The sequence below is a fragment of the Nelumbo nucifera genome, chromosome 1 (assembly GCF_055504915.1).
Source record: "Nelumbo nucifera cultivar China Antique chromosome 1, China Antique-T2T, whole genome shotgun sequence".
NCBI classification, from domain to species: Eukaryota; Viridiplantae; Streptophyta; class Magnoliopsida; order Proteales; family Nelumbonaceae; genus Nelumbo; species Nelumbo nucifera.
Window position 1 is genome coordinate 1,677,030 of NC_142649.1, and position 23,251 is coordinate 1,700,280.

The 23,251-nt window shown below is 35.7% G+C and overlaps 1 protein-coding gene across 2 annotated transcripts; it reads left to right on the forward strand.

Annotated features, from left to right (window-relative positions):
- The first annotated feature begins 14,276 nt into the window (after positions 1–14,276).
- Positions 14,277–22,268, forward strand: LOC104589352 (putative protein phosphatase 2C 33). 2 transcript variants are annotated; one of them, XM_010247644.3, is made up of 6 exons: positions 14,277–14,884; positions 14,996–15,985; positions 16,853–17,242; positions 17,324–17,441; positions 19,631–19,854; positions 21,389–22,268. In XM_010247644.3, exons 2-6 carry the CDS (start codon positions 15,740–15,742, stop codon positions 21,842–21,844), a joined length of 1,434 nt encoding a protein of 477 aa, XP_010245946.1. In that variant the 5' UTR covers positions 14,277–14,884; positions 14,996–15,739; the 3' UTR covers positions 21,845–22,268. The 2 variants fall into 2 exon arrangements, with proteins under 2 accessions (XP_010245946.1, XP_088752500.1); XM_088896374.1 differs by lacking the exon at positions 14,277–14,884 and having other exon boundaries at positions 15,721–15,985; positions 16,441–17,242.
- Positions 22,269–23,251: the final 983 nt, after the last annotated feature.

A 23,251-nucleotide genomic window follows, 5' to 3' on the forward strand; every position in this document is an offset into this window, starting at 1 on the left:
ACTAATCGGGAATTTTTCCTTAAAATTATGGCTTGTAAAATTGATATGGAGAAAACATACAATAAAACGGAATGAGATTTTATGGAAAAAGTCCTTGTTAAATCTAACTTACATCATCACTAGATTGTTTGGGTTATGAAATGCATTTAGTATATTTCGTTTCATATTCTCATCAATGGCACTCCTACGAAGGAAATTTTGCCTGCAAAGAGAATTAGACAAAGGGATCATATTGAAACTTGTAATTTTTAAATAAATGAAATGAAACTTTTTGCATTTTGATTATTGTTTTGCTTTTGTCTTTATACGAAACCTTTATTTTAAGCATCACGATTCAATACATATTTAAATTGTAAATGCACTAATAAGTGTTGACATCAAAGTTCTCTAAGTATGAAAGCAAAAGTCAAGAACATTCTAGCGATATTTATAATTTCGTTTGCATATTATTTCACCAATGTATGTGCTTTCTATAATAATATATAATGCAATGTGATTTGTAATATGGTAGGAATGGCAAATATAAGATACAATGCAAATGTGCGATGTGATTAGGTATTGTTGACTCTTTTAGCAAATAATGCATGTGGATAATCATAAGTCATTGTGCTTAGACATTGCATCGTATGTGCTATGATTGTAGTTATTCGATGTGATTCGCAATCAACAATTAAACATTACATTTTCAATATTATGATATTGAGATGTAGTTTGTGATATATAGTATTTGGCACACATAACAATCATAACTATATGGTACTTGGGTATTGGGCACCAGGGAGATGTAATTAAATTGTATTATGATTTAAAGTCTTTCGGCACAAAGTATATATTTGCCATGGAATTGTATCGCAATGCGTGTTATTTACAACATGTGGGCGTTGTGTGAGGCATGTAGGCACTATTTACACGGGTCTATTCCCTATTGTATGAGATTTCTTTGCATGTTGTGTGAGGTTTGTGGGTAGTGTTATGGATTTCTGTGCTTAGAGAGATCTATTTGCACATTATGTGAGATCTATGGGTTTTTCCATGGGGTTCTAAGTTGTAGATGTATTTGTCACATGATGTATGAAGTCTATGGGCATTGCCATATAGTTTTACACGGGTCTATTCCCTATTGTATGAGATTTCTTTGCATGTTGTGTAAGGTTTGTGGGTAGTGTTATGGATTTTTGTGCTTAGAGAGATCTATTTGCACATTATGTGAGATCTATGGGTTTTTCCATGGGGTTCTAAGTTGTAGATGTATTTGTCACATGATGTATGAAGTCTATGGGCATTGCCATATAGTTTTGCATTAAAGATATTGTTGATGCACGTTGTATAAAGTCTATGAGCTTTTTCATAGGGATTTATGCTGAACATGTTGTTATTGCACCTTGTGTGAGGCTTATGGACTTTGCCATAGTGTCACGGGGCTAGTCGTTGGGGCCCCGTGCGGCACTCGAATGCGACGAGTAAGCCTAAGCAACAAGCAACAACACAAAAGAAGGCAACAAAGATGACACACAAATTAGACAAAAGACAACTTGTATTGCATTAATGGATGGCAAGCATAAGCACACAGTTTAGTGTCGACGGGATTTCATGCTTAACATTTACATGCTCTTAATTCACTCGACTACCTACCTCTCCTCAAAAAGTACGTTAACTTTTGGGGGAGTGACATAAAGATACATCAAAAGGATGAAAAATCATACTAGGTAATTACAAGAATGCCAATGACAACCCCCATACAAAAATACATGCATAGCCCATCCATGACACACACTTGGACATTGGAGTGGCGGCTGGAGGCACGATGGATGGCACTTGATGGCGTGGCGAAGAGAACACTTGTGACAATAGGTCTCTGCATTTATATTGATGAATGGGGGTGGTTTTCTATGGCTTAAATTGATGTGAATTCTATGATTTATAAAAAGCTAATAATGAATAATGAAAAATCAACATGTTATGTTGTGCATTTGTAACTTTGCCAAATAAAACAAACTGAAATAGTTAAAAAAATCATGCAATGAATTTAAATTTTGTAAAGATGACAATAACATTACAATAGTATTAAAGAGTACATAAGTTGTTGCACATATTCAAAATGAGATTGACATAAATATTTCATTGATGATAGGATACAAATTGCACTGCTCAATCATAGTTCATCTTTAGCCACTTGTCGTTAATAGTCTCATCCTCTTTATTGGTTTCAAAGTTCCAAAGTACATAATAATCAGATGGGTGTACTTTCTTAATTGTGTAGGGGTTAGCCACTTTATAGTGAATTTATTCGTAAACTTACTTTGTCTAACTTGTAGCATCATTTTTACTACTTTCATTGAAAATGTGGTTTCACCATTTTATTGAAATTTGAGGCCACGATTTATTTGTATTTCACTTGAAAGTGTAAGATTTTTTTCTCAAATTTCATCTAGGACTTCAAGTATGCCACATCGCAACTGATTCATTTCCTTTGTGTTAAAGGTTTTTCCCATTACATGGGTCACTCTCGCTGAAACTATTTATATTTCAGTGAGCAATACTACCTCTTATCCATAGACCATGTAGTATGGGTTAGATTTTGTCTTTTCCTGATGGAGGTTTTGTAAGCTTACAATGTACTGAAAAGTTTATTTACCCAATCTCTTTGGTATTTAATTAATGTTCTATTTAGCATCTTCAATAGGGTTTTGTTTGTGGCTTCAGCTTGCCCGTTCCCCTATGGGTATTAAGTGGTAGATATTCTTAGTCGCATTCCATACTGTCCCAGTAGATCTTTAACTTTTTTATTTTTGATTAATAATCCATTACTTGTTAAGATTCTCATTGATACTCCAAACCTATGAATGATGTATTGGTGTAAGAATTTTGCAACGTTAGAGACAATTATTCTTTTCAAGAGGAAGGCTTCAACTCATTTAGTAAAGTAATAAGTGGCTACTATACTGAAGTAGAACCGTCTAAATGGTATGTAAGTTTTTTCAATAAAATCTACCCCCAAGTGTGAAATGGCCATGGTGTGATTATTAAGTGAATCTCATTGGCTAATTTGTGTATTTTTCGCCAATAGATTTGACAGACATGGCATTTTTCACATGTTTAATAATGTCATCAAGAATTGCTGGCCAATAAAACCCTAGATGTAAGATTTGATTGCACAAGGCATTCTGTCCCTGGTGTGTTGCTAGCTCTTGGCTATGGGAAGCCTCTATGATTTGTTCTATTTTTTCACTAGCTATGCATCTTAAAGGCTTGTCATTAAAAGATCTACAATATAGCAAATCTATTCATACATCATAAATAACAATTTCTTCTTTATAATTTTTTCTGCTAATAGGGCGCCTATTATTAGATATGTGATGTAAGAATCCCTACAATCAACTACACCCACTATCAAATACTGAAATTTGTCTGCCTTTTCTCTCAACCATTTTGTATTCTCATTGCATCTACTTTAATGCCTGCCCAATAGTAACCCATGCACTGTAATATCCTATACAATGTGACAATGATGCTTTCACAACATGCTTCATGGTTTTCCTTTAGTACCACCTTACTCTCTTCAAACCCTAGGTACTGAATGTGCATTCCGTCAGCCATTTTATAATAAAGGACCCAATTCACTAATTTGATATCACAATAAGACTTTATTGTCCTAAGATTAAGGAAGTGAGATTTTTTTATGTTTTTGAAAGATGGGATATCTCCAATATCTTTTACAAACCCTATCTTGTATTTCTACCCAATGGGACAATCTATCAATGGATGGTTCTCCTTACATCTGGACATAGACTATTGTGTATTTATCATAGGGTTGATTTTGGAAATTAGGGTGGGTAAGGCATCTACATAGCTTTCTTTGGCTTGATTGCAATGTCAGTATGTGATGGTGAGGTCCTTGGTTAACTTCTGGATGAGGGTCTTATAGGATAACAAGAAGGTCTCCTTCACCATCATAGTTCCATCCATTTGTCTGATTACCAACTACAAATAACCCACCACTAGAATCTTCTCCACACCTAGATCTCTTACAATGGTTAATCGCAAGACAAATATTTTATATTCTATGACATTGTATAAGCAAGGGAACTATAGTTTAAAGAAATATGTTGTAATTGTACCAAAGGGTGAGGGTTAAGGTGACTTTTGCTCTCGTGGAAGAATTTGCACAACTCCTATAAAAAACTAATTCTCATTCTCCATCTTTTAATACTACGATTAGGGGTGGGTTTCCTAATATTTCTTCAGATATCTCTAATGGCTCATCTATTGGGAAGGCTACTAGGAGGTCGCCTATGGCCTGGCACTTTATGGCTCTAGGTTCAGTATATTCAATTGTATACTTATTAAGCTATATCAACCATTTCACCAATTTGCCAAATAGATGAGGTATATCTATAAAATACTTGATGGGGTCACTTTTTGTGATAAAGATTACTTTTTGGCCTATAATATAGTGCCTAAATTTTTGCGCTATGAACGCTAAGACTAAGCATGATTGTTTCATATTCGAATATTTTTTTTTACTTACTTAAGGGTTCTTCTAGCATAGTAGATTGGACACTTTTGTCCTTCTACATTGCCTTGTTCTATGAGGCACCCACCTTCTTCTGGATTTGATGTGATGTACAACTTGAACTTTTTACAACTTTGGAGATGAGACATAGTTGGTGCATTGGCTAAGGCTTGCTTTATCTGCTAAAGGGCTCTATTATGTTCATTAGACCACTGTAAACTATTGGCCTTCTTAGTCAATTTAAGGAGTGGGGACACTGCTAGTACTAGTCTTGGGATGAATCTTCACAAGCAACAGACTTTGTCTAAGAAGGTTTATAGTTGTGACTCGTTTCTAGGAAGAAGTTCTAATACAACATTTACCTTGGCATCGTTTGGGTGTATGCTACTTGATTAACATTATACTCTAGGAACTTCATCGATTTTACTTCGAAGGCACACTTATGAGGACTTAGTCACAAATTGTACTACATGCACTTTGTGGATATTTTCCTAAGAACTTTTATATGATCATTCATTTTTTTGCTTTGACTATGATGTCATCCGTATAACTATCAATCTCTATGTGCATTATATTGCAGAATACACAGGTCATCACCCTTTGGTAGGTTACCCTAACATTATTCAATCCAAAGGCATCACTTGATAATAGAAATTTCGTATAGGTGTATTGAAGGCTATATGGAAAGTATCTAAGGGATCCATGAAGATCTAATTATATCTGTTATATGCATCTAAGAATGAGAACAATTCATTGTCTACCATTGTGTTTATGAGTACCTCCATGTTGGGCAGGGGAAATTCATCTATGAGTATCTCCATTTTTTGGCCCAGGAAGTGGAAAAGACATATTGATTTGAATACTCATTGGGGCCACTTTTTGTCTATGAATAAAAGATTTCCACTTCTTCCTTCACTTGTAGTGCAAATTTTGATTTGAATACTCATGGGGCTATTTAATTGGTATGCGATTAGGGTCAATGCAGAGTAAATGTTTAAATAAATTGCAGTTCAAGCTAGACATCTAGTCATACAACCAAGAAAAGACATATTGGAACTTTGTTATTAGAGCAGACTAAGTTTAGTACAAGATAAATAAGGAAGTTTTAATGTGGGACTTACCCTTGAATAGTGCTAAGAGGCTTATCTTGTGGTTGCCCTATAATCTTGTTGAGATAAATAAGGGATTCTTTTCATTGTCTGAGTTTACGATGTTGATATCTTCTAGGGGTTCTTCTACTATATACTATTTGCGTCTTATAACTGTTTTGCGGCAAGACTAATCTCATCGCAGTATTCTACTAGCTCATTATACTCAACCTATTTGCAAAATTTTCTCTAGTTGGGGATTTATATATATATTTTTTGAGGTTTGAATCAAACATGGGTTGGGGTTTGTTCTCGTTTACCTAGTTTACATTACGAATGATGTTTTGTTATAATGAGCGTTTTTTAGTACAATATATTTTCTGAAATGGATGTTTATTTGTTGTAAGAAATATAACCTGGTTTACCATGCATTGATAGAGAAGTTTCCATGATTGGTTGCACTAGTAATTGTGTTGAATTTAAATGAACGATCTTGATTAACAATGGAGAATCATATGAGAAAAATATATGAAGCATACTTTACATTTCAAACATAGTAGCATTTAATGACTGTTTCTACCACATATGGTCATTCTTCGCAATATAGTATTTAATTCAATTGTCCACATACCTCTTATGTTTTTGCTTTCTTAGGTTCATTCTGGGTGGGCTTGCCATCCTCTTTGATAAAGGTGTAGTAGCTCTGCCCGTTAGATTTTGTTATCTTTGCAACAATGCTGTTTCTTCTTAGACTCCTTCTATAATAACTTGTAATTTGGCTTCTTCCATTGATCCCAAGCTTTGTAGGTTTCTACTCACTATACCTAAATAAGAAAGTGATTTTAATAAGAAAATGCCACTAAAGGAACAAGAATGTAAGGATATTAAGCCTTCATTAATGAAAAGAATTATATCTATTTCATAATGGATGCTCAAATTATCCTTTAACGTGGTTTTACTCCCTAAATCCTCTTCAGTGACGGGGTGGATTAGAAAGTTGAAAACAAAATTAATGTGAGAATACGATCCAATGAATAAAAATTTGACTAATGAGGCTAAGGGTCCCACTTGTAAGCATAGAAAAGACATCAAAGGCCTTGGGATGTGGTCCTAGGGGCGAGGACTTCGATGGTCAAATCAACCAATGACTCAAGGAAGCCGAGCCAAGGTGGTAGGAATGCAATGGAAGATTGGCAGTTAAGTGACTTGGAAAGTGTAAGCCCTATTAACCAAGTACCTTGAATGCAAAAGTCTAATATGTTTGCTATGATTCCTTAATCGGTTTTCCCTCCATCATTTTGAATAGACCAATTTCCTATTTTATTATAAATTTTCATTGGAATGGAAACCCGGTACAAGATCTTTTCCACCCTTCTTATTTAGCAACCATTAACCAAACCCTTATTTATCTAGAGGGCAACTTGGTTAATTTGGTTTGGCTTAAACATTCCACAGGAAAATTCTTTACAAAACATGCTTATCTTTGGCTTCAACAACATACTTTCTGACACCTTTCTCATATCCAAAATAAATGTTTTAAGTGGATTTGGAAATTACCTAGACCTCCCTAATATCAATTGTTTTTGTGGTGATTGATCAATGTCTTTATACCTATCAAAGAGAAAATTTTACTTCCACTTTGGAGACTCAATGTGTTTTTTGCCAATACACACTTGAATTGATAAACCATCTATTTTTTATTGTCCATTTTCTCAATCTATTTTATTTCCAGCATTTTGGAATATTAATCTTTGCACTATCTTTCGAGGCTCCTGGTTGAAATGCATTTGTCCTCTTATTAATTTATTATCTAATTAAAATCTTGTTTCCTTAGCATTAAGCTGGTACGCTTTAGCTATTTATTATATTTGGTTTGTTTGAAATGAAAAAAAAAAAACTTTTAAGGATCACCAGTGATGTAGCCACATTCACCCTTGTCATCATACAAGGACACACAACATGCATGTAGGGGCAATCTTATCATCTTGTAGGCCTCGAGGGGCATCCTCATCCTTTCACCCTTAGATTAATGTGGAGCCATAATAATAAGTATTATGACTTTGGCCGAGTCACCTCTAGCACATTTATGACAGGGTAATGCTCGACTACATGGTCATCACCTTAATGCTCTCTCTCTCTCTCTTAGTGGTGCTTGACATGCAAAGTCATTACCAAGAGCTCACCACGCTTACATAGGGGAGGATTTAACTATAAGTAAGGACTTAAAGGTCTCAAGTAACCTTACATTTGATTGAGGTGTTACAAGAAAACCTACCTCATGAAACAACTAGTGGATCATAAGTGCAATGGACTTCCAAACTAAAGAACTATTAGATTTAATGCAATAGGGAAAAAGACCTATATTTTTTAAATACTTAGATTTCCACATTTGAACCCAAAGTTTATGCTGTTCATCATGGAAATGCCATACTAGTTTCTTCAACAAAACTAGATTCACAATTTTGGTGACTCTAAGTACTGGACCACCATAAGCTTTTAGTTGAGTGATTTTCTAAGCACACCAACGATGTGGGTAAGGATTAGAAGAAGATTTTTCCCACCAAAAATTCCATTTTTTTTGTCAATTTGGTTAGTTGATTTATGAGGTTATTTGGTCATATCCATACAATTAAGAGGGATCGATTGAAGAACTGGTTGGAATTAGAGTTTTTTCCCAACTTGACTGATTACTGAAGCTTTCCACATACTCAACTTGGCATTAATGTTTTCTAGCAAGTTGTTGATGGAATAATGTTTATTATGCTGCCAACAAAGAGGTATATATATAAATCATTCTCTGATGGCAGTGATGTATATTTTTACTTAAGAAAATACCCAACTTCTCCAAATTAATCTCTTGTCCTAAAAATGAGCAGGACTATTGAAGAATCCTCTTCAAATTATCTAGCTCATCGTGATGGGATCGAAGGAATAACATGATATCATTAGCAAAGAAGAAACGAGATATGGATGGGGATCTAGGGGAGATTTAAACACCTTGAATTTGTCCTTCAAATTTTGCATGTAACAAAATTCGAGACAGTTCTTCCATAGCTAAGATGAAAAGATAAGGAGATAGAGGATCTCCTTGGCATAACCCATGGGAAGGAGAGAAATGACGTTGAGGAGAGCCATTTATGAAAACTGAAAATGAGACAATAGGACATTCCTTAATAATTTGATAGAAATTTGAGGAAAATCCTAAAGCATTTAATACTACCAAAAGATGGGGCCATTATAGCCTATCATAACCCTTAGGCATGTCTAGTTTTAAAGCTAGATAACCAGTACCCCTTTTGTGTTGTTTGGGAAAGTGAAACATCTCATGCATAATGACAACATTGTCTATCATCTAATGACTAGGTACAAAAGTTGCTTATGTAGGGGCAACACACTTATCCAACAACATACAGAGAGTCTTGTGGCTATTATTTTGGCTAGGACTTTGTACAACACAATACCAATTCTACTTCTAGTGTCGGTACTGTGATACAGAATGATACTACTGCCTTCTTATTTGCTTGTTTCATTCCTCTAGAGCCTAAGCAGGCTTTAGTTATTGAGGCTACAACTCTTATTGAAAGCATCAAGTTTGCCTCTTCTCTTAGCTTAAATTCTGCCATCGCTGAGGGTGATGCACAATCTTTCATCAGTCTTTTATTGGAGGATTCAACCACACCTCCTTGGAGTGTTCACATACTCATTATGAATTGTAAGAGATATCATCATCACCTTCCTTCATACTTCGGTGATGTTTGGCATTGGTGTCGATTTCCCAAAAATCAGTGCCACATCGGATCCACATTAGCTATAGAAGAATCAATGGTGAAAATTTTGTTTGGTTGGCTGATTTTGTCAATTCCTGGGAAATCGACAGATACTCATTCCTTGAAATTGGCCCTAGGCGATTCCTCGATTTCCCACCATTTCGATTTTTTTCCTATGATGTGGCATTTGACGTTGCCAAGGGAAAAAGTGATTCAATGCTTCACCATCTCACAGTGTTGGGTTTAGGGTTTAGGGTATAGGGTACAAGAGAACACCGCTACTTGAGGTATGTTACCTCTGCTCTTTTCTCATGGAGTAGCAACCACCCACCACTGCAAATGACCACTGGAAGGTGGCTACATTATGATTTCTACTATATTGTTTTCATTTTCAAAAGGGATTAATTGTCATTGCAATGGATGGTTGACAGCTCCTCTGTTCATAAATGGAGGGCATCTAATGTTTTTTTTAGCAGGTTCTTGTTCGTTCTATTCAATTCAAGTTCGGAAGCTCAACCACCAAGCCACCACCTAAGGTATGCTTTTCTCCTTTGATCTCAAAATCATTCACCGGAAGCTCACTTGTTTAGCGATGGTGGAGTGTTTTTTCTTTAATCGATTGTTTAAAAACTCTTGTTTTTTGCTATGTTATTCAACACAAGCAAGTGTTCAAATTCTTTTGCAAATAACACACATAATGAGGCACTTTTGTGAAAGAATAACTAGAATCCATGTGAACATATTCTTATGACACACCATTTTTAATACTATCCTATCATAGCAAAGAACCACTAGCCTTACACTTTTTTTTTGAAGTTTAGTTGGAATCAATGTGAAAATAAACTAAGCAATCATTCATCCCAGTACTCCATATTACATAACATACTAAGAATGATAGTTTTTTTTTTGGAACTAAGAATGATAGTTTGCATGTGGAAATTTAGAATATGGATCTAATATTAATCCATGACAACAGAAGAATCAAGCTCTCAATAGTCATGGTAGTGCAGTATGGAATAATAATTCCAATGACTAATGAAAACCAATACAAACTAATATCAAAGCTTGGAGGAAACGATACCAAACAACCAAAAAAAAGGTGATTTTTGGGAAATCACTGATTCAAGTAATCACCAATTTTTGAAAAATTAGGGGTGAGGAATCAGCATTGATGCCAAATATCACCTTAATTACTTTCACCCCAATTAGTTGTAATCGGGTTGCACACTATATTGCCAAACTTGCTCTCTTTTGTTCATCTATTGTTACTTGGTCCATACCAACTGATTTCTTTTTGGAATTTGATGTAATTGAGTAATTTGTTGAATGGATAAGTTTTCATGTGTTTTTCCCAAAAAAAAACTTTAAATCTAAGAAATATAATCTAATAAATAAGAACATTTTAGCAAAATGAAATAAAAGATAAAAAAGTTGGGTTAGGTTAGGATTTACTTTAACCAAATCTCACATTACCTAATATGCACCCTTATTTTCTTCCCTATGGCTCAGATTGGAAAGAGTACAAATGCAAATATGTACAGTGCAAATACATACAAAATACAAACTTTTGCACTCTACATATTTGTATTTGTACTCTTTTTTTATTTGAAAGAAAAACATCATATTTCATTCAACTATGGAACTTGTATGAATACAGAGTAGTAGTAACAATACCAAGCAAAAAAGTACAGAAACATTGTATGAAAACAGAGAAGTAGTAACAATGCCAAGCAAGAATACAAGTCTATAGAAAGAACAAAATATTTACAGTGGATAAAGGAGAAAATGAAGAAACTTCTGTAATAGACAAAAGGTAAGGCAAAATCACCAATAGAAGAGATAATTGAGCGCATCTCCAACCACCGAAAGAGAGGGATAAACACAGTATCAATTCGTCATAACTTTAACCATTTGGAACCATAAACACCGAAACTTTAATGAATTAGAGCTAACTAGAACTTTAAAAGTCTAGAACCATAATCGACGGAATTGTTATCGCCGAAATTGGAACCAATTAGAAGTTTAACCACTTGGAAAAAGTAATCTTCGGAATTGTTATCACCAGAAGTGGAACCAACTGGAACTTTAATGACCCGGAATTGAGACTGTTATTGCCGGAAGTGGAATCAACTAGAACTTTAACCACCCGGAACTAAAACTGCTGAAATTGTTGTCGCCAGAACTGGAACCAAGTGGAATGTTAATCACCTGGAAGTGCAATCGTCGAATTTGTTATCATCGGAACTGGATCCACTTGGAACTATAAATGTCTGTAAAGGAAAATAAGGAAATAGTCACCAACGATGAATCAAAGTAGCGATTAAGGCCACCGCCCAACACTCTGTCTCCTATACAAAAATCCCTGCAAAAAAGAACAAAAGAAAAAACAAGAAGAAAGAAAAAAATAAGGAGAATAAATGAAAGAGAGTGGGTTGAAAACTGAGTTGATCAAGAAGAAGAGAGAGGAGTGAGGGAAAGGAGAAGGGAAGAAGAAAACTTAGAAGAAAGGGAGAGAGTGGGAAGAAAATGAATGATTGAAATGGGAAGAAGGGAAAAAGAGAAGAACCTGACGACAATCCTCAGATGGAGATTTTCTTAGAGAGAGTTCTTTTTCTTAAAATTAATTGCATTCCCATATTAAATATCATTAATTTGTTAAACGAAAATTAATCAAAAGTTGACATACTATTATTAATAAAATAAATTAAAAATGACTTTGATATCATGAATAAAATAATTGAAAATATTTTTTTTTGAGAATTAAACCACGTCACTTAACATTGAAGTTGGATTACGTAAATATTTCATTGTATATCACATGTTGTGTACTCACAAAGGCTTATTACAAAAATGGTTTGAAGTTTTACTTTGAAAAGAAAAAACCTATGGTGCTGAAAAAGACATTGAAAGGGTTTTGGTCAATCAGACGCCCCCCCTCCCCGGTTGAATTTTGATAAATCCCATATCATGGGTTACTGCTTTTGGTTGGTTACAAAGTTTTTCCGATATTTCATTTTTAGAATTATTACTATATCTAATTTATTGCTTTTGCTTTTGCTTTTCCTCACAAATTAATATTGGTTGACAAAAAAAGCATTTTTTTTATTCCAAGAAAGAAAAAAAGACTTTATAAGATTCCAACTTTCCAAGCAATAGAGAAACAATTTTAGATGCTATAAATCCAAAAGACTCCATAAATAGTACAAAAATGGAGAAAAGGAAAAATGATTTTTGAGGAAAAGTCACTTTCTTTGTTATCATCTTTCAAGTAAGTCGTTGTTTTAACTTTTCAAAATTTCTTGTTTTAGAAGTTGTATACCAATAAAGGCCAACGCGGTCGGGTTTAGTATGGTTATCACTCAAATAAAATCCATCTGGAAACCCTGCCCAATTAAATAACATGCGATGCCAAACCCGATCTGACCCGCTCCAACAAATAATATATACATATATATTCAACCAAACTAAGGTTATATATTCAAAATCAGTGCGTTGGTTTGACAACGTTTAGTTTCAACCCAAACCTGACCCAAATGGCAACCAAGGCTAACCTATCCCTAACCCAGTAGGGTCAAATCAATACAGGTTAACTACCTACTCTGACCCACTAACATCCCTAACAATAAAGGAGGTATCGGCCAATTGCCGGGTTAACTATTTAACCCAACACTCTGGGTTAGGGTTGAACAGCCCTGATCGGGTTTTGAGTCAGTTACGGTTTGAGCTAAGCTCATGGTGAACCCGATTCATTGACATCGCTACATTGAAATATTTGTAATATAAGCTTAGTCAGCATAGACATACCATAAATGGCACATGGAAGGTCGGGTTTGGATTGAGGAAAACCCGTATCAAACCCAAATTGTTAACATTTCTAGACACAATGTTTTAAAAATTGATATGAAATCAGAACCATTTGGACTATCGGTTTTTGGGTTAATGGTTCAATGGTCTGATTTGAATGAAGGATCATTCTAATTTGCAAAACAAAAAACTTTAAAAATCAATTAAAATAAAAATGGTCAAAACTATTATGTGGAGTGAATGGCTCAATAATTCAACCATCCAAATCAGCGAATCGTTGATCAAATCAGTAGACCAATAAACAAGTTAAAGATGAAACAGAACCAATTAATGACGGTTCTATAACCATTCATAAACCAAAATATCCTACTAAGTTGCAAGTTGCAGTTGGTCTACCTGGTGAGTGGTGATACAGGTCCACCTATAGACCATAAAAATGGAATCCTATCTAGATTTCCGCTGAACACCAGTTCTAATTGGTAGAGACACGTGTCACATCTACATCGCTTCATCTGAACATTATCCGATGAACCCTAGAAACCATAATAAACGGTTCTCCGAAGTCCGAATACAACCATGCAATCCCATTTAATAAACGTGTCAAAAACTGCTTGCAACAGAGACGTGTCTTCACATATTATCCGGTAAACCCGAGACACCATATTAAATTAATCTCGGAAGTCGGAACATGTCTGATGGCCGGTGGGTGCCACGCTGTTCAATGTTGATTCTCCGTGTGGGACCCAATTAAACAACCAGAGAACACCGTGTCTGTCAATCAGATGCTTTCTTCTTATCCAAAGCCAAAAGGGCAAACTCGTAAATCCAACAAACTCTCATCCTAATCCAACCAACTATTCCAGTTTGACAGATTAATTATCGAAAATCAGAACCGTTGATGAGTGGCACAAAGATCAGATTTAGTGAGAGTATACGGTTCTGATTTGCAAGTTCGATGTTTCGTCATGTGGATTACCGTTAGGTTAGTCTCTCAAAAGAGAGGGAAGGTAATGGCATTAAGTTAATTACTTAGGATAGTGAGGGTAAAATACGAAGAATATAAATAACTAATGAATCAGTCCCGCCAAATCTACAGTTCGTGGTTTTCGGATAAGATTTTAGGAAAAATAAAGAAAATTGGAAAAATATAAGAATGATAAATGGAAATTAAATAAAAAAGAAATAAAAATTTAGAGAAGACGAGAAACAGACGCCATGGAATTGGAATTGGAATCTCGATCCGGTCAAGCATCGAGAAGCTGGAAAGAGAAGTTCTCTTGTTTTGTTCAGAGATCTCGTCAATGGCTGCTACTGCTTATTCCTACCTTCTCTTGATCTTCGTTCAGAGTTTTAGGGTTTCTCTCTCTGTTTGATCCGTCTTTGCCTTGCTTTTATTATTGTTTTTATTCGTGTCAATTTGTACGACGAGAAGCTATTGATCGATTGGTTTATTCGTCTCGTCGGTTCTTGTTTCGAGCTGAAAGCGACGAACGGGGTGGGTGATTTGCAGACAAGAGGATTTCATCGAGTTGGTCTTCTGGTTTAATAATGTCTTCTCTTTGATCGCTCTGAAGAGATATCACGTCCTACTCGAGTGATCTAGCGCGGTTTCTTCTAACTTTTAGTGGATTCGATATAACTGTGCTATCTCTGCATGGGGGTACTTTGTTTTCGGACGGATTACTTTCATTGAATTCGATCTGGCCCGGATGGTAGGTTGCTGATCTGCGAGCACATCTTCTTCCTAAGGATTCGGGATTTCCTTTTTTCTGCTTTTTTGTCAGAAGTATTGGCTAATTTCGGTAAGTTTTTTCTTCGTTTAGCAATGATGTTGCGCTCGATCTCTTAAAGGAAGAAGGTCAGTTACAAGATCGGGGAAAGTTCTCTGTTTTTGGGCTCTGTTTGTGGTTTGATCTCTTGTTCTGGCGGAAGCTATTGAATCTAGATTGTTTCAATAAGGGGAAAGGTTAGGGATAAGTTTGAGATCAAGGAAGAGAAATTGTTGTTGCGTTCAGTGTGCATGCAAAGGGATCGTAAACTTCGTATATTGATCTCTATGCCGCAGACAATATAATTGGTGTTGTTGGGATATTGCGTTTGTGATTGAATCAGTAAGAAAAAGGGAGTTGCTGTGGATATTGGAGTTCGTTTTCGTTCTACAGTACCTTGATCGTGTTGGAATTACTTCTCGGCTATTGTATCGTCTTCTACCGTCTACTTTTTAGCCGTACCTTTTCAACCTTTAGTAATTGTTGGGAAGATAAATAGAAAAGAGGCATCAAGGATTTCAGGCTTTGCACTTTAAGCCAGTTGAAGGGCATCCCACAAAAAATCCGGCCTTTCAGGATTTTTAGTAGAAATTTCGTCTCTTCTCAGGGCGTTGAAGTTCTTCCGATTGGGTCAGACGAAAGGTGAATCATCTGGTTTGTGGCTTTGCACACGATCAAGGAGTTGAAAGCAGAAAGGGGAAATCCGATTTATTTCTAACGGAGCCTTCAATTGAAAATAGAGGCTGTGGGTGTTACGCTGGTCTGGAGTGCTTACTGAATATAATCAGGGCCCTCAGGATGGGGTCCTGCTTATCATTGGATGGGGGGAGCTCGCTCCCTTCTTCTCCGACATCCACTCCTAAGAAGAGGAAGAACATGCGGAAAAAGCCTGGGATGCGGAGTTCTTCCTTTGACTCGAGGAGGGAAGAGCAGCTGCATAGGATTCCTGGGAGAATGTTCCTGAATGGAGGTAGCGAAGTTGCTTCGCTGTTTACCCAACAAGGGAAGAAAGGGACTAATCAAGATGCCATGATTGTATGGGAGGTACGAATCTTAGATTCTCAATATGCTATGCTATCATTTTGTTGGAACCAATTTTCTACCTTATATGGTCCGTGATCATGCTGTATGTTTGGATTTATGTCCTTTTTAATTGGAACATGGAAGAATATTCACTCAATTAATAATGCTTTATTTGGATTTGGGTTGATGCCCAGATACTGTACTTTTTCATGTATATCAACTTGTAATTTTAATTACTCTCTAATCTCTATATTTGGATTTTATTTCCCATCTGTTATAACACTTCATCTCTTTCTTGTTGTTAATTTCATATTTTCTTTTTTACTTTTCTTGTACAGTTATGCATTCGCTTGGCATTAGAATATTATTTCCAATTTAAAATACTGGTTCTCTTCCTTCATCTTATGATGCAAGGTTTTTCTCTAATTATGCTACCACTAGTCCAAGTTAATCTGTTCAACTGTTTTGATGATCAGGTCACTCTTTCCTTTGGAAAGATGGAGTTGATTTTGTTGTTTTTGTGTGTTGCAATCAGCCTCAGTTAGTGAGTTATGTTACTTTAGCCCTATTATTTCACTTGATCTCAATACTCCTTTAGTGTAAAAAAGAAAAATATGTATATATTTATAAAGTTGAAACAGAGTATATTTCCCAGTGCATTTATTTTTGCCAATGTTGTAGTGGATGAGTCTGTCAATGATGCATTTGATCATATGGAAATTAGACTGTTCTACCCTTTGCTTCCTTGTTTATGGAGAATATCCAACTTCTCTTCTAGCACATCATCTAGTTTCTTAGTTTCCTAATATAACTAGCATGTGCAAGCTGGACAGGAAATTTAAATTCCATATTAAATATATTCCTAAAAGAATTCATCTGTATGTCCAGAATTTTGGTTCACGAACAGACACTGTTTTCTGTGGTGTTTTTGATGGCCATGGTCCCAATGGTCACATGGTTGCAAGAAGAGTGAGGGATTCTCTTCCTTTGAAGCTAAGTGCCCACTGGGAAGTAACCAGAGGTAGCGAAGATGGGTATAGAGAAATCAGCAGCAGCATCATGGGAAGTATGAGCTCTGAAGAAAATGCCTATATGCATACAGGTGGTGAATCTAGGGTATCTGTGGATCTTGAAGAAAAGGAGAAGCACCCAGAAATCTATCATACCTTGAAAGAGTCATTCCTGAAAGCTTTCAAAGTTATGGACAAGGAACTGAGACTTCACCCAAATATTGATTGTTTCTGCAGTGGCACAACCGCTGTCACATTGGTCAAGCAGGTAATATGCATCACAATCTTGATCCTAATAAATTTTAATGACTTCTTACAATATTCTCAATGCCTTCATTGTTCATTACAGGGTCAAGATCTTGTCATTGGAAATGTTGGAGATTCTAGAGCTGTATTGGGTACAAGAAATCAGGAGAACTCTCTTATTGCAGTTCAGTTGACCGTGGACCTCAAACCAAATCTGCCAAGTACATCTCTATCCTATTTAATTTGGAACTATATCTGTTTTATTATTACCCAAAGTTCTAACTGCCTTTGTATGCTGAAGATAACAATTAGGTAACTTCCTTAATCAGGTTAAGATTTCTTCAAGATTGAGTCTTAGTCAAGACCAAAAAAAAAAGAAGAATACGAAGTGCATTTTGCAGTTCTGTGTTGCTTATGCCACTTCTATAATGCCATTTTAAAACCAAATGCTCTCTAAAGTAAGAATTCAAACTGAAAATTTGGATCAAAATCGGAGACAAAAAGGCAATTTCAAGCATTTAAAGGAGCCACTATGGAATTCCATTTACATGTTTTTCTATTTTATGAATACAAAATTTCTTCATGTTGAAAGTATAATGTCAAATATCAATATTTCTCCTTTAGTTACTTCTTAAACTGCAATATTGTTTCTCCTTAAATCTTATCTAATTACTATCCAATTGTAAATTTCACTGAATATATAAAAATGGGAAGCCTAACCAGTTATTCCCCTTCATTGTGGAATATCAGGATTAAGTTTAACATTTTAAAAGATATTTTATGTGACGAACGCTAATTGATGAGGACCATAAAGGGATAATGGGATGATGTCCATTATAAATCAAGCCATACTTGTCAATGCATCTAGTTGATTTTAGGTGATAGTGGAGTGCCTAGTCACCTATGTGATAGAATTTTACAAAGGCAAACTAAATTCTAGGTTAATTATTATCAACTATAGAAGGCTATAATTTTATACTAATACACAATTTTTAAGAGAAGACAATAACGAAAATGAAAAAATTACAAGAGGATAAAAATATATTTATTCAGAGGTAGGGTGGAGGGAGGATAAAAAATAATATGTATTCACAAATATAACAATAATATTTAGCCATGCTGTGACCTCCTGTTCAAGTCCTCGTGTTGCACCCCAACTTTTACTGAATAAAAAAATTTAGCCATGCTGTAATAATATTATACAATATAGCTCCTGCTATGTGATTTTTGCGGCCTAGGAGGGTGCCTAGTCACCTAGACCGACGCCTTTTTATGTAAACCTTGGCATTCAGGCTAGGGTTTGGAGGGAGAGAAGATTTAATGGTAAAACCTTTAAAGAAAGCATAAAAATATAATTATTAACAAATATAGCAATAATATGTATCTATGCTGTAATAATATTATACAATATAGCTCCTGCTATGTGATTTTTGTGGCCTAGGAGGATGCCTTGTCACCTAGACAGATGCATTTTTTATGTAAGCCAGCTAATGCTGCAACTTTGGCTGGGTTAGTCCTCACTGCACCTGAAAAAGTTGGGTTATGTTGGGTTTGGTTGAAAAATATGAACCTGACTTAACTTGGGGTTGGGTTAGGGTTGAGGCCTTGGGCTAACTGACTGACCCAAAACCCACATGTCTATTCATTTTGCATAGAAATGTAAATATTGTATGTATGCATTTATGCATGTATGTGCATCAACAATCTTAAAGTTTAAAGGCTAATCCTAAGATTTTTTCAGTGTAACTTTAAGTATAGTACTCCTAAAGCATCATAACTTTGCCCCATATATGTTCTAATGCTAAAGATGATTAACCCTAACCGACTAATCCCAAAATCTAGGAAATGAAAACATTTTATTTTAAAGCAAAAGTAAGTAATGAAATTTGGCCAACCAGAACCTAGCACCAACCCTTGTTCCAACCATATGGGATCAACTGCATGAATCCTGTTTTGCCATTTCATTCTATTCATTTGCATGAAAAGACAGCTTAGGAACCATGTTGATAAAAGTTTGGCTAAGTTTTGATGCCAACTTCCAACCTGATGCAACCATTCTTTATCTGGGCTTGGGACTGCCAGTGTAAGACAAACATTTGTGGAGTTAATGTTATTATCATTTGTTATCAAGGCCAAATCCTTTCTCACTTTTGTTAGCATTTAACAATACAATATATTTAACCATGTTGATATAAATTTTTATTGTTAGAATAGATAAGTAATAAATTATTGAGATGTTTGATAAATTAGGCTTTTCATAAATGCAAAAGTGTGAGCTATTATTTTAGGCATGTTTCTATTGGTATTCTTGCTATGTTTATATTCATCACTAGAGCCATGCAAGTAATTAAATGGATTTGGATTTATGAAAAGAGAATGTGTTAACTATTTTTTCTTATATTCCTTATAGGGGAAGCAGAGAGGATCCGGAAATGTAAAGGGAGGGTATTTGCCCTTAGGGATGAGCCTGAGGTTGCTCGAGTCTGGCTGCCAAATTATGATTCCCCTGGGTTAGCAATGGCACGGGCTTTTGGGGATTTCTGCCTCAAGGATTTTGGTCTGATATCCGTACCTGAGATTTTTTATCGACATCTCACTGAGAAGGATGAGTTTATAGTTCTGGCTACAGATGGGGTAAGAAGATACACCGAAATAATTGATTTCTTATTCCTTACTGTTTTTGACTCAAGTACTAGAAAAAAAAATTTCACAATTTTTTAATCTTTCACTAGACATTCTTGAAAAAGTGCCACCTTAAACTAGAAGTTAAGAAAGAAGTTACTAATGGACAAAATTGTATTACATATTCTTAAGAGAGTTGTGAGGTGTTTTAAGTTGTGGGACTTTTAACTATGGTGGTGTTTTAAGTTGAGAATTTGAAACAAAAGCTTGAATTCCATCTTTGAGACTAATGTCCATTAAGCAGAATAACTCTCTTTGAATTGCCATTCATACATAGTAACCTATGAACAATGTTGCATGGACTATCTTTTTCTTAAATCTGTGAGTAACGGCATTACAAGTGGACATCAGTACAAATATTATCAGTACAAGCATTCCAGAGAGGTGCGAGGTGTGAGGTGTGACCTTTCCCATCATAGTGAAAAAACAATTACATCAATTACAACCGTGCCCAATACAATTGTTCCCTATTCACCCCTTGCTTAAAGAGTATCAACGAAAGCATTGGATGTCCTCACCCATTGTATTTTCAAATTCATGATTCTTATCAACCATTTAAATTTCTTCATCTCATTTAGGTAGCCCCAAATTACAGATTCCAGCTCTTTCAACCATCTCACCACCACTTTAGGATCACCTTCTATTACCACATTTTCCAAATTCATCTCATTTGCAATCTGTATTCCCTGTAGTACCTCAGACAATTCAGCTCTAGTAGATTCTTCCACTAGGCCCGCAAAGATGGCCATCAAAATTCAATTTGACAAGTGCTTCCATATGGGGCTTTCACACTGAGATTACTTTTTCCTAAGCCTTCCCCCTTTTCTTAGGTAAACCAAAGGAATGTTGCATGGATTGTCCTAAATGTACATCATGTTTGTGTCAGCCATCCTCCAGATTCCAACACTCTACATATTATTGAGGGATACTTCTACGGAACATTTCCCTTCTCCTAGCTTGTTTGACATAAATGAACAGCTTATATGTACATGAGGCAACATTTTAGATCCTTTTTCCGGAAGTATATACAATGTTAGAATTCAAAATGTAAGAACTATTTTAATAGTATATGCTTTTCCATAAATGTGTTAGTGAATCCATTTTTCCTCATCTTGCATAGTTAGATTCTTAAACATGTCTGATTCTAACTCCCATGTTGTAAAAGTGAAACTGCCCAAGAAATAAATCGAACCATCCCTCTCTGAATTGCTTTTATATTTTAAGACTGAAAATGTAAATTTTAGATGTATTCACTTGCTATTCTGGTCACTTGTGGAGTATTGTTACAGTGCAAGTTCATATCCTTCACATCAGTCCATTGTGAAATTCTATCAACACCAAACCATTCATTCAGTTAAAGGCATCAATTTAATCACTGTTGAACATGAAAACTAGTAGTCTAAATGTATGTGTGTTGGAATGATCAGGTTTGATTGGGTGATCACACTTTAATTGTATAATTTGCATGGTTCCTTTCTTTGGCCAGGTTTGGGATGTACTCTCAAACAAGGAAGTAGTAGAAATAGTAGCTTCAGCTCCAGCACGGTCCTCAGCAGCTCGAACCTTGGTGGAATCAGCAGTTCGAGCATGGAGATTCAAATATCCAACGTCCAAGATTGATGATTGTGCAGTAGTCTGTCTCTTCCTTGACAATGAATCAAGCAGTTCAGCCACTGCCTATCTAAAAACTAAAGAGCAGCCATCCTCATTGGACCAACATGATGATGGCAATGAGAACCACAAGCCGTCATCCCCAACTAGGCTGGATCGATCAGGAACAGTGAAAACCTGCGCTGAGATCCTACCAGAGGAAGGGGAGGAGGAAGGTGGTTTAATGGAGGCAACAGAGGATACACAACTACTAGAGGAATGGTCTGCGCTTGAAGGTGTCTCACGCGTGAATACACTGGTGACACTGCCGAGGTTTGTTCCTGGAGAATAATAGAAGAGGCCACCGGAAATCGGGAAGACCTGAAAGTGACGAGGGGAAGAGAAGGGGTTAAGTTGGCTGTGGTTTTCTTTCAATTATATTAATAATATTTGCTCTATCATTATAATCTTCATTATTTTTTCTCAATTTATGGGAGTTTTTTTTTTTTTTTTTCCTTCAACGGAAAAGAAGAAAGAAATTGGTTTGTAGGGGGCGTTCGTTATTTGTTTGTGATGGGGTCAGACTATGGAGAGGTGGGCCGGGCTTTATTAGCGTGTCTGGGTAATCCGTTTTCTCTCTACTGTGGGTTGAATTGGAATTTTTGTGAAATCCAACTCTCCATTTTTTCTTTTCCCCTTTCCTTCTCTAGTTAGTGCGAATTGTTGGTTTTACCATTATGTTAATGATTTTATGATACCGTGGCCCCCTTTCAGTCTGTCTCTCTCTCTCTCTCTCTCAAACAGACAAACAGACAAACACACTTAACACAGGGCAGACCTTTGATATTTCCTGCTTATGTTGAAGTTGAACCACAATAATTGATGTGAGATATGGAAATTGAAATTGTGGTTACCCTGCTCAGCATGGTCACTGAATGAAACAGCATGAAGTTTACGTTAAGTGGGGTCGGACAAAACTATGCTGGCGCATGGTGTCAATTGGTGGGTAGCTGATGATAATGACGCCGGTGGTGGTAGTTGAAGACAACTGCAAATTCTGTAGCTGTAGGAGGATTCTATTAAGAGGAATTCTAGCCGCCGATAAAAGTATTTTCGTTCAAAGTTTCAAACAAACACTACATCCATAAGTATCCTAAAAATGCTTTAGAAAAAGATAATAATTAGTAGTAAAATGTAAATCTTTTAAATGCCCCCCAAGATTTTAGGAAATTGACTTAAAAAAAGTATTTCCTAGTTTTGTTTTGACAATTGATTAAATCCTCTCTGCTGGTAGCATCTGTTAGCCTTCCATTACAATCTGCTCGACGTGATGTATAGAATTTTTTAAATTCCAATATTAATTTTTTGGAATCAACCACCATCTCCAAGCTCTTCTCTGAGCAGACAACCCCTTCCCCTTCCCTTTCATTCTCTGATACGTTATCCCCTCTTCATTCTCCGATGCAATTTCTGGTGCCTCACATGTTCTCCACCCAGCTCTAAAAGTGGCTACAAAGAATATATACGTATCCAAAATGGAAAGAAAAGTAGGTTGCTTCTAAATTATAAAATCCCTTCCCATCATGATGATTACTTATCAATGAAGTTTCATTTTGGCTTACTCAATGAAATAGAGAAAAAAAATATGGAAGATTATGCTACAGGGATGATAAAATAAATGCATTATGTTAGTTACATTTTTTTTTTTGGGTGGATAAAAAATTGCGTAGTTACATTTGGTATATTGATGTTTAAAACC